This window comes from Tenrec ecaudatus, chromosome 2 (assembly GCF_050624435.1).
Source record: "Tenrec ecaudatus isolate mTenEca1 chromosome 2, mTenEca1.hap1, whole genome shotgun sequence".
Taxonomy (NCBI): Eukaryota; Metazoa; Chordata; class Mammalia; order Afrosoricida; family Tenrecidae; genus Tenrec; species Tenrec ecaudatus.
The window spans coordinates 237,415,481-237,428,551 of record NC_134531.1 but is presented as its reverse complement, the minus strand read 5'-3'; the positions used below and the strand labels follow the sequence as shown (position 1 = coordinate 237,428,551).

Sequence of the window (13,071 nt, the reverse complement as noted above, 5' to 3'; positions counted from 1 at the left end):
TCAAAGCATTGTTTGATAGTGTTGGAACTTACAAAATTTGTATTCAAATAGATTGTCACATAAATGCTTATAATTGTTATGCAGTTATCTTCCCAAGTTGTTATATAACCTAGATAATTAATTTTAGTGTGTTTACATTCATGGGGATAATATAATAATAATACAAATATACTTTTAGAGTACCAAAATAAAAACAGTGTTTTTTTTGTGTGTGTGTTTTTTTATTGACTTGGACAGCTGAACAGTAGTAAGAGCATTTGATCCTCATATAAAATCTTCTGGCCTGTGATGTTACAATTTGGGGATGATACTTCAACTTTTTTTATTGTAACTGTTTTTTAGATGAGAAAGAGGAAAGTCCTAGATTATATCACATCAAAATGTCATAAGAAATAATAAATCAAGAGAGAGCTTCATGCCTTTTGACTACATGACACTGTTCTTTTTATAAAAATCTAGTTTCTGTAGACATCTACATTGTATGCAACTAAGAAAAACGTTGTATTGAATATTTAGGTGAACCAAGTCCGCCATCCATCCACGGACAGCCAAGCAGTGGGAAGAGCTTTAAACTCAGCATTACCAAACAAGATGATGGGGGCGCCCCTATTCTGGAATATATTGTAAAATATCGAAGTGTAAGTACCCCACTTATTTTCATATGGCAGCCAGTGTTTTAAAATCTATTGAAGACATATGGTGAGTTCTGTGACACATAGACATATTTCAATGTCTATAGTTAACCTGAAAGTGAACTATAAATCTTCACATTCCCTTTCTAAAGAACTACATGAGATATAACACAAATCCTCTAGTCATGTCTAATGTAATTGTTCACTTCATTAAATGACAGCAATTGCATTTTATCTGTCTCTTTTCATATCTTACAATTTATGGGTTTTGCTAATAAATCATTAACAAAATAATGATAAATCGATCATTAATCCCTAATAAATCATTAACAAGTGATTTATTTTAAATATATCTCTAATATTGTAGTCAAAAAATAGCCCAAATGGCTAAAGACTTTGTCTTCAAACTGCACTGTTACGGGTTTTTATTGCATAGACACCTCTGGAAAGAAAGATGTGGAGAACTACTTACCCCAAACCAGCCAGTGATGTACCTAGTGTGGACCGTTCTACTCTGGAACACATGGGGTCATCATAAGTCAATATCAATACCACTATCAGTAGGAAGCTTAATAAGACTAGTAAAATTGTATAGCCTTTATATACTGGTCATGATTAAAATGTAATTTTGCATACACCTAATATGATAAATTCCAAAAGGTAGGTAAACTCCATTTTAGACAAAAATTGAAGCACAAACTTTATCTACTGTTAATCTCCTTCTTTCATTAGACTTTTAAATAAAAACTTCAACAGCCTTTAGGTACCTCCTATTCACCAATAACTGTATTTTCCCTCACAGTAAGATAACTTTATAGGTCCTTCTCAATTCCTTCACAACCTTGCCTTCTCTTATCCCTGCCAAATCCAACCAAGCATTCAAAAAGTATACTAAACACTTACCAGAAAAAAGTATTTTTAATATCAAAATAGAAGTAATTCATGGAGTGAACTCACACATGTTATAATTGACTGAACTTCAGTTACTGCGTGATGCTTCTTAAAACAACCATATCTTAGCAGGGAATACTGGTTCAATAATGGAATTTTAGGCACGCGGGGAAAACGATCCCTGGTGACACTTTCCTGCTGATTGAAAGGTTGCCCAGTCAGCCTAACTGTTTCGTGTTGCTTTGGGGTTTTTTGGTGTGTGTGTGTGTGTGTGTGTGTGTGTGTGTGTGAGAGAGAGAGAGAGAGAGAGAGAGAGAGAGAGAGAGAGAGAGAGAGAGAGAGAGAGAGAGAGAACGTTGTCATCTGTTATACTGAACACGTCAGTCTAGAAAGTCTCATAGATGCAGTTGGAGTCTTGCTGTGAATCCAAATCAACTAAGTGGCACCGGGCCCCCTGACTAGACCAGTATTTGCAAAGTAACTCATCATTTCCATTTACTACAGTGTACAGAAGGAAAGATGAAAGATGATGCTTTGGCTCATACACTTTAAAAATTTACAATTCATCAAACAAAGGGATCTTTTTCTTCGTTTGTGGGAACTAAGGAAGCCTTAAAGAGTAGGGTTGATTTGATCAAAGGTAAGGATGTAAGAATGTAAACAGTTTTGCAGCAGTTGGGGCTGAATCAGAGTCTGGCTGTTGAGATTATACCAACCCATCAAAGAACTCTCCCAGCTCAGGCATCTCAAATTATTCCCACTTATGTGCATGTTTTAATGCCACACATTAAAATAGTGTGGTGTCTCCTTAGTTCCTAACTAGTCGATTCAAATTTTGAGGACCCCGTGTGTTAAACACTACTACATCCCCCTATATTCTTCTTGATTGTCATGATAAGGAAAGTAGATTTCCAGGTTTACCAATTTCAATATTGCTGGGTGATTTCAAACCCTTTATACTACTGTAGCCCAATCGTAGCTGATCTCAAAATGGATTCTTTTTCTTCACATTTTTCTCAAGAAATTATATTCCATGACAGAAGTACCCAACATCTGTGATCCAAAGATTGCAAATTATATCAACAAACTCAAAAGAAGGAATAGTGTCCGAGCTTACGCTGTGATATTCTGGAAAGCAGAAGGCTGTGGGGGACAGTGGAAGCCCAAAGATGTGTGCGGTATCTGTACATGCACTAAGCCGCCAGTGGTTTCTCTCTGACCATAATGGAGGATGGGAATTACCGGGGTGTCTGACGGAGAGTATTTTAGAAATGGCCATAGTAGATTAAAATGACAATTCTGACTTGAATAGTTAAAACCTTGCTGTCTCCTTTTTGATTCACTTTGTGCTCAATCTAGTTTTTTAATATTTGCTGTGTTTTTATCATTTAGGTGTTTATCTTTGTTGTATTTTATCATTGCTGGTAACTTTCTTGATTCTCTGTTACGCATCTTTCTATGTTTTTCAGTATATAAAGCACAAGATGGAGGAATCTATAGAGACAATAACTAGATTAAGGATTTCTGGGGGTATGGAAAGGGAGTGGGGGGTGGTGGTCTGGGGAGCTGAGATCAAGGAGAACAAGAAGACATGGTTTTATATTTATTGTGGTAATGATTGGAAAACCCTGCTTGATATAATGAAACTGTGGCATGGTATGATGTCTGGATTAGATCCTAATAAAATTATTTGAAAGAAATATTAGCGGAAAAAGGGGGGAAATTATATATTTCATATTAACAAATTTATATATGCAAAATATTTTGTATAACATAATTATAACATGGTTTTCCTTAATATTCTGATGCAATATTAACTATTTCAAAAGTGTTGAGCATCTTCTTTATATATTATTATAAACTACTTAATACATTGATGTCTAAAATTAAATAACTTGAAACCTAATTTAGGCGTATGCACTACATTTTTACAGTCTCTAATTAATGACATTTATGGTACATTCAGTTTTTTGGTACAGCATGACCAAAGTGAGAAGAAACCACTGACAATACCCATTAAAGTTTGGAGCACTGAATGTGTATAGTATGAATACAGGAACATTTCATAGAAGCAAAACTTAAAAGGACTGCATAAAATTGATATATCAGTGTCAATAATCTGAAATGGACTGGCATTGGACATTTTAAATTGGACAGTCATAGTCTAATATACCACAAATAAATTACAAATTGGAGAGCAGTGGTATACATTCATCATCAATGTGAACATTTTAAGATATTTAAAAGCACAATGCTTTCAATGATAGGATAACATCCATACAGTTATAAGGAATATCAGATTCAAATTTACCCAGCAGCCACGAAAGCCAAATATGAAAATAATAACCAATTCTATTAACTTCTGTGGCCTGAAGTTGATAAAATTTACAAACAATATACTTCTCTGTGATTGGAATATGAATGTTGGAATGAAAAATGATCAACATTTGGAAGATATAGTCTTGGCGATAGAAAGAAGCCTGCAGATCGCATGAGAGAATTTTGCAACATCAACCATTTATTCACTGAAAATATATACATTTTAATAATATAATATAAACAGCAACTACACGTGTGGACTTCACTAGAAAAAATGCAGTGATTGACTAGTTATATCTGGGAAGAGACTATGGCAAAATTCATTATAATTAGCCAAAAAGAACCAGGATCTGACTATGTATGAAATAGACATATTATAGACTATATATTAGGAATAGACATATTATAGTCTATAGCCATATAGACTATGTATGGAATATTGCTTACACACAAATTCAACTGAAGCTGAAGAATTGAAAATAAGTCCATGAGAGTCAAAATGCCTTGAGTATGTCCTATCTGAGGTAACAAATTGTCTCAAGAACAAATTCAGTGCATTCAATATTAATGACTGAAGATCATTGGATTTGTGGGATGATATCAAGAATATTAAACACGATGAAAGGAAAATATCATTAGAAAGGAAAGAAATAAAAGACCAAACTGGATTGAGAAACAATTAAGAAATTTGCCCCTGGACTCAGGGAACCTAACATGACTAGAAAAAACAGCAAAGATGAGGTGAAAGAGTTGAATGGAAAAATTCAACGGGTAGCATGAGAAGACAAAGTAACGTCTGGATAATGAAATACTCAAAGACCTGGAGTTAGACAGTCCAGAGAACACACTCAGAGTACCTCAAGCTGAAAGAATTGAAGAACAAATTCAAGTCTTCAGTTTCAATATTGAGGGTTTCTATGGGTAAGGTATTAGGTGATACAAAAAGTGTCAAAAGAATATAGAAAAATATGGAGAATAAAAACAAAATTTAAAAGGCACACACCAAGGATCAGTGTATTAAAAAGAATTGGGTACTATAAACTATAGTATGAGTTAGCATATAATCAAAAATGGATGGAATTGAAGGCATAAATCCAGACTGCACCAAAGGCGCTGTTGAACAATAAAGCTTCAGAAATTCCCAGACTACCGGTTGCAATGTTTCAGTAAAACCAGTTGCAAAGGTTCAGTGGAGCAGTCAGTGTTCCTTCATCTATTTGTAGAGAGTTGGGACATAGATACTTGGCTGACTAATGAGAAAAAAATCCATAATTGTCTATTCCAATAAATGGTGATTCAACAGAATGTAGACATTATCTAACAATATTACAGTATTACTGAATATCAATAATATTCAGTCAAATTTTGCTGAAGACCATTTTTGAATCATTGCAACAGGGAGATGCCAGAAATCCAAACTGGAATCTGAAGAGGATATAACATTAGAGACATCATTGCTAATGTGAGATAGATCTTTTATGGAAGCATAGAATACCTGAATGATGTGCGCTTGTTTTAATGAATATGAAAAGACATTCGACATCATGAATATCATAAAAAAATGGACAGCATTCAAAGAACAGGACTCCCAATACACGTAAATATGCTAATGGAGAAGCAGTCATTCTACCAGAAAGAGAAAATGCTGTGCAGGTTAAACAGGGAGGTACTGTGTGTTAGCGTTGTATCCTTTGACCATATTTATTGTGGTGGTCAAATGATTTTATGTCAGTTAGACACTTCTAGCTAGGGTTGTCTGGAGTCAGGCCTGTCAATCAGGTCCGTCTGATACCTTCACCTTGGGCAAGTGGCCTGCTGGAATGAGGGCCTGGGGAACCTTCCCCTCTCTCTGCCCTGACCCAGAAGCTGTCGGAGCCCTGCCCTGTTCCCACTGGCTTTGCATCCACAGGAATTTCCAGCCACTAGTTGATCTTCCTACAATCGGGGTCAGTGCATGTGGAGACGTGAGTTTGAGAAGTGATTTATGGACTAGTGTCGGACTTAAGGACTTGAGTGCCTGGTCTGCGGTGATCTGTTGTTATATACTTGCTTCCTTGCTCTAGAGCTCACTCTTGTGCATATATGTGAGTGTCACTGAAGTTGTTTCTCTAGTCATCCCGCCTCAACACCGTTATCCAGTTCCTGTGCTGAGCAAATCATCTGAGAAGCTGGCCTACGCGAGGAAGAGTGCAGCATCAGGATTGGAGGAGGCTCTAATTCATGCGTGTATACCTGAAAGTAGTAAAATATACACCACAAACAGACCTATGTATACCTAGGCTCATTGCAGCAATTTCCCCTGTGGCAAAATATTCGAAACAACCAAAAATCCCAACTACAGAGAAATGGATAAACAAGCTCTGGTGTATTCCTACTAGGAAATTTTATGCATCAATGAAAAACAACGAAAATTCTCTAAAACACTGCAAGACATGGACAAAACTAGAGAACATTATGCTTAGCAAATTCAGCCAGTCATACAGAGATAAATATTTATTATCTCCATTGTTATAAATAAAAACAAAGAAGAAATGTGATCTATATATTAATAGACAAGTCCTTGATGGTTATGTGGAAGCCAGGGACAGCAGCAGAAATTGAGACAGTGGGGGGATGTTGTGGATTAAAAATGGAGAGTTTAACAACATATTAATTTCATTTCTTAGAGATGGGTGATATATGTATATGTATATAACCCCTTTTCTACCCCACCCCAAATCCTAAAGGTACCTTGTCCCTTAAACCTAAATAGTGATAGGGGTATGACTGTTAAACAATTTTTTTGAGGAAGACTCCAATCTTTATGGACCTTTGATATGCAGATGATACAACTACCATGCTTACTGCAAGCCAAGACTAGGAAGTACTTACTGATGAAAATCGAAAACTACACAATCCAATATGCATTCCACTTCCAATGTAAAGAAATGAACAGCCTCGCTACTAGAACAGAAAGCCTAATATTAAAAAAGTAAAAAGCAGATTGAGGTTGCCAAGGCTTTCCTTTGCCTTGGATGCACGATCAATGTCCAGGGAAGCAGCAATGGAAACACCACCTAGGGGACTGTGCATTGGATGACTATGTTCGGGAAGGGTATTGGACTGCCGAAGGAAGAGCACATCTCTGTGGAAGACGTATAGCTAGAATATTCCTTACAAGTGAAATTGGACCTGATATTTAGGAGGTCTAGGCCTTGACGAATGACACCAAAATAGATACAAGTACAATTTTGGGAAACCCACACATATTTGAATATAGGGGAAGACTTTCTCTTTATTTGGGGTTTACTGGGAAATCCTAGTCTCATGAATTTTGGCATCTCTCATCTCCCATTTTTGCCGATTTCCTTCTTGGTTAACATGTTACGGTTATATCTAAGAATAAATATTTGAATACAAAACCTATAATAATATGGTATCTTTAATGTAACCAAGAAAGTACTTTCCCAAATGAGATCATGTATAGAACTGGGATTTTTATTACATATCACACAATTCTATCTATCCAAGAAACATTAAACATTTTCACTTGATTGCTTCTTTGGCCCCATATTTTTATGCACAGGGCTATGTGGTCTACATTCCAGGAACAATGTAATTGAGGAATATATTCCTCTTTGGTTCCTACCAGACATGAAATCTTACTTTCTGAGGTTCAGTGAAGAAAGGACAAGACCAGTTACATCATAATAGAGAGAAGATAAAATTTATGATGTAAAATGCACTAGTACTGACAAATTATTGTGTTTTCCTGAAATAAAGCACATGATTTAATTCACTCACCCATTACAAAGACAAAATTTATTATAGCACAGCAGGAGTAATAGAGAATTGTTTGTCTCTACAGAATTTTCATGAAAATTAACTTCTCTAGCAAGAATTTTTGTAAGACTAAACTATATATAAGGAGAATGAAAACCAAAATATTATGTTTATGTTATGTATGAAAAATATAAAATCTTATTTTAAATGCAGAATAGTGTATGTACAATACTATATTTAGTATGCACAGTATCAATATAATTCTATATAAATAAAATAGTTTTTACATGATTATTTTTCCTATTGTCAGTCTAATTTAATACTAGCTATGGCATCATAGCTATATCTTATTGCTTGCACACATTTCTGTGAGCTAAGAAGAGTTTTTTTTTAATGGTACCAATTTATAAATAAATTGTGAGGAAAATAATTTAGGGAATATTATCAGTGCTTATTACATCAGTGTCTAAGTATTAATGGTCCTTTATAAGTTATTTGGTATCTGCAAAATTGTATATCTCAATGATCATAGAAAAAGGAAAGTTAATTATGAAAATAATATAAAGTAATGAATAAATTGTTGTGACTATTGAGTGTATATGCATTCTTGTTAATTATGTATCAGTGCATAGATTGGAATCTAACTAAAATCTTTAGTATATGTTTTGAAGTAACTTGAAACAATTTTAAAACTATAAATATTAAGAAAATTTTAATTTTAAAGAACTTGAAGTACTTACTGAGGCAGAATGAGTGATAGGGAGGGAACGTGGACATGGGAGTACATAATTCAGACTGGAGCGGGAGGGACCACTAGAAATGATTGTGGTCGCAGGACTCAGTTTAAAGGTGATTTAACCATGGGGGTGAGGGTGGGATGCTCTAAGATTGATTGTACAATTCCCTTTGATATTATTGAACTAATCAGTTTTATGATATGTAAATTATGTGCCAATAAAACTGTTGGGAAAAAAAGACTACAGTCTTCAGTATGGGCTGCATTTTAAGATTTATCCTTGGGTCCTAAGAGCACTAACAAATCTCATTTTCAAAATTTCTTTTTCATATATATGTCCATTAATCTAAATCCACTTCTATTTTCAGCGTAGAAAACTGAGATTGCAAAATTCTGTGCTTTCTATAAGTGTCTGGATGCAGTTAATAACTAGATGGAGCAGGATCTCAAAGCATCCTTATATTGGGACATGACATCTTAAATCATGGAGCATGAGAGTCCCAAGAACCTCAACCTTCCTTTCATCAGTGCAGCTTGGTTACTTTCTTCTCCTCTCAGTTACCAAATTCTGCTTTCCGTACATATCATCACAACAAGAACATAAAGTACTCTGAGAATCAAAGCAGTGAAGAGGCCACCTACAAGGAAAGCAAACTAGCTCCCTCCATTTTCTCCTTCCCCCCCCCATTCATAAAATAAAAAATATTTTCCTCTATGCTGATAAGAAAATTTTATGCTCACTATTAAGAAGGGCCTTTAATACTCAAGTGACATTTCTATCTATAGTCTGACAAAAAGAATTGCTTAGGAAAAACTATACCAAAGCAAACTGCCATTATTCCTCAGTCATTGCCCTTCAACATTTAATTGGCTTATTAATAATGTCCCTATTCAGCAAATCATCTCATTAAGTTACCTAGGGGAACATTTTGTAACTAGATTATCTTAAATTGCTCCCTAGGAAGTTAAATTTTGTAAATTAGACACTCTCTAAATGCATAATTGAGATTTTGATGCCTAAGGGAAGATTTGGGTAACACCCACTTTAATTTTTTCTATTCCCAAGTAATAACAATTAGGGTATTAGAAAGCCTCTTTGTCTAATGTTAAGGGGAAAATAAAAACGATTTCTGGAGAAAATATCCGAATTGGGCTTTTTCTTTATGGCATCAGTTTAGCTGCATAAAATGATAGGGAGACTTTTAAATTACTAGGTTTAGTGTTTTAAATATTAGGAATGAAAGCTTGTTAATGCTTAAGAGATTATCTACTTGTCTTGTGCTGTCAGGAAATTTCACCTCAAACACCCAATACTTATTAAAGCTCATTTTCCAGAAATAACATTTTTGAAGATTACTTCAAGGATTTAAGTTTATATATCCCTCAGTAGACAAAAGTGTATCTCAGAATAATCCAGAACACAGCTTTCAGTTTAATCATTGATCTTGGCATCAATATTTTGAGTTAGGACCAAAGCAATTTGTAAATGATGTCAACTCATTTACAAATAGCAACACAAGGAGAGGACTTCAAGGATCCAGAGAATGTACCAGACACCTGGCCTCCTGGGGAGAGCCACGGTTGCATCAAGCTTTGTGCTGCTTGTTTTCCCTTCTAGTTGTGTCTATCAGATTCTGCCACTCTTTGTTTTCTGCACATGTGCACGCACAATATATGAAACAAATATTATATATTCAGAATATCTTAAACTGAAAGAAATAAAGAAAAAAACGTCTTGGGTTACAACATTGAATGATTCTGCAGGAAGAATATTTAACACTTGAGGGAAATGGAAAGAATACAGAGTTACTATACCAAAAACAACTAGTCCAACAGCTAACTGTTTCATGAGATAGTATATGTGTTAGTCTGGGAAAACTAGAGAAACAAATTCAAGGACACTCATACGTGTCTAAGAAAGAGCTTTATATACAAGAGCAATTGAAGATTGAGAAAACATCCCATCCCTGTCTAGATCAAATCCATAAGTCTGATATCAGTCCATATGTCCAATACCAATCTATAAAGTCCTCTTCTGACTCATGCAACACATGCAATGAAGCTGAATGCAGGAGGATCACAGGCCAGGGGGTGGGAGGTCTTGTGGATCCAGTGGCTTTGTAAGCATCTCAGTGCTGTCAGGGGTTTCCATGTGGCTCCTTCCATTCAGGGCACTAGTGTAGCATCATGTGTCTTGTCAGCAAACATGCCTCACAGAGAGTGAGTCTGTGTCCTGCCTCCAGCAAGCTCTGTGTGTCCTCAGTGCCTCCAAATGAGGTCATCAAGGTACAACCTGATTGACAGGCTAAGCTCGACCCTTTCCCTCATAATCCTCTCAAATTGATAACAGATTAGATAATTACCACATTATGTGGTCAAGAACCAATGATACAGAAGGAAGAAGTCCAAGCTGCATTGAAACCATTAGCCAAAAAATATGGTTTCAGGTATTGATTGAATAACTACTGAAATGTTTTCCTCTAGTTGATGAAGCATTTAGTAGTCTATGCCAAGAAGTTTGGAAGACAGTTACTTGGACAACTGGCTGGTAGAGATCCATATCTAGACTCACTCTAAAGACAGATGACCCAACCAGTTTCCCAAATTCTAGAGTCATATCCATGATATCACGTGCAAGCAAAATTCTGCTGAGCATCATCCTATGCAGATATCACATACTATTACAGTAGTACATTGATAGGGAGGTGTAGGAGGTTCCTGCCAGATACAGAGGAGGACTTGGGGCAAGAAATAGCATCGTTGATGGCAGGTAGATCTTGTCTGGAAGCAGAGAATACTAGAAAGATGTTCACTGAAGTTTCTTTTGTAAGGGATCTCATCTTCCTTTTAATCATACCAATGCTCATGGAAGCAGCAGGTCTGCATTCAAATGAAGCATGGCATTGGGTAAATGTTCTGCACAAGGTTCTTCAATGGATGAAAAAGAAACGAGGTTATTGTGAGGTCTGAGATGCTTTGAACCCAAACAATCGTACTTTAAAACACATTTAATAAGGAAGAGCAAACAAAATTGATGCGTTTGAACTATGAAGTTGGCAAAGAATATTGAAAGTACCATGAAGTAAATGAGCAAAGAGATCTGTCTTGGAATCAGGAGAGCTAGAGCACTCCCTAGAGCAGGCATCCTTAAACTATGGCCCGTGGGCCACATGCAACCCACCGAGGGCATTTATCCAGCCTGCCGGGTGTTTTTGCCCCATTTTTTAACCTCAAAATAAGATATGTGCACTGTGCATAGGCGTTTTTTCATTGTTTTTTTTTTAACTATAGTCCAGCCCTCCAGCAGGTCTGAGGGACAGTGAACTGACACCCTGTTTAAAAAGTTTGAGGACCCCTGCCCCAGAGAGTGCTTTGGACATATTAGCAGGAGAGATCAGTGTTGGAGAAGGCCATTGGGCATCATAAAGTGGAAGAACAGCTAAAGGAGGAGGGCCTTGATGGGATGGATTTATGCAGTGGCTGCAACAATGGACTCAAAAATAAGAACAGCAGTGAGGATGGCACAGGGCCAGGGAGTGTTTTGATTTGTTATACATAGGATCACTGTGCGTCGTAACCAGTGTGACAGCACCTAACAACTACATTTTGTTTTATTGTGCATATATATCTTATTGGAGAAAGAAGGGACTTCCTCTCTCAAACAGTTAGTCTTGGAAAATCACAGGGGCGAGTTCTACCCTGTCTTATATGAGTCAATGCCGACTCAAGGGTACTGAGTTTGGTATCTACTATATTGTCTAAAATTTCATTTAGAAAAAAATATTTCCTCAAATTTTATTATTATCATTAATACCAATTCAATACCATATTTCAAAATTTTATTGAAACTGTCTGAATGTATGTCTTCCAGTATTTGTGCATCTCTCTGAAGCTATAAGTAATTGTGTTTATCTTTTTGGCTTAATTTCTATAAAGCATACCATTTAGAGAATTGAATGTGTTATAACACATTAATTGAATTGAATGTATTATAACACATTAAAAACCACAGTAATATTATACTAGAGTCTACTATTTCCATTGTGGGTAACAAGAATGAACTATTTCCAATGAGTGTTTTGGGTACTGTGACACTCAGAGGGCGTGTGGTAGCAGTTTCTGTGGATAGCTGGCTCTCCAGAGAATGAAGACCTTCCACTGGAGCTTGTTTTGAAATGGCAAGATGAGAAGGCTGCCAGGATCTTCATCACTGTTTGGGACAGGTTTCCAAGAACAACCACAACACCCAACAAAAGCTAAATCAATATTCGATACATCTGTAAATAAAGAATACGGTAGGAAAACACTGTCTGTCTGGAATGACTATCTATGGCATTGTAAAAGCATGCCTAGTTTTATTTCTTAACTCTCATGTGTGTAGTGTTGAACAAGTTAGAATCCCTCTGGTGAACAGAATTATGGTTTCTGAGGACATGTGCATTACACCTTGAAGAGTACTAAGCAATCAGCAGTTTGAAAAAAATGTCACTGCTTACATATAAGACAAACAAGGTCAATGCCTCCTGTTTAAATACAACCTTAGGAGTTTGTAAAAAAAATAGCATCATTAGAGGCTCTGATATTTAGAGCTGTGGATGACATAAAACAGTTGTGTGGATTTGTTTTGTTAGAAAATAATTCTAAAAAAGTAAAATAAAAGAATTCTATGGTAGCAGAAAACCTCAAATAAGGAAAAAATAAATAAAAAGAATGTTATATAATGTGCAATGC

The 13,071-nt window shown here is 35.9% G+C and overlaps 1 protein-coding gene across 2 annotated transcripts in view; it reads left to right on the top strand.

Moving 5' to 3' along the window:
- NCAM2 (neural cell adhesion molecule 2) overlaps window positions 1–13,071 on the top strand; it is a 595,057-nt gene that overhangs the window by 525,934 nt on the left and 56,052 nt on the right. For both annotated transcript variants that reach the window (XM_075542416.1, XM_075542417.1), the window contains exon 14: window positions 517–638. In XM_075542416.1, the coding sequence (XP_075398531.1) occupies window positions 517–638 (122 nt within the window). The remainder of the gene's footprint in view (window positions 1–516; window positions 639–13,071) is intronic.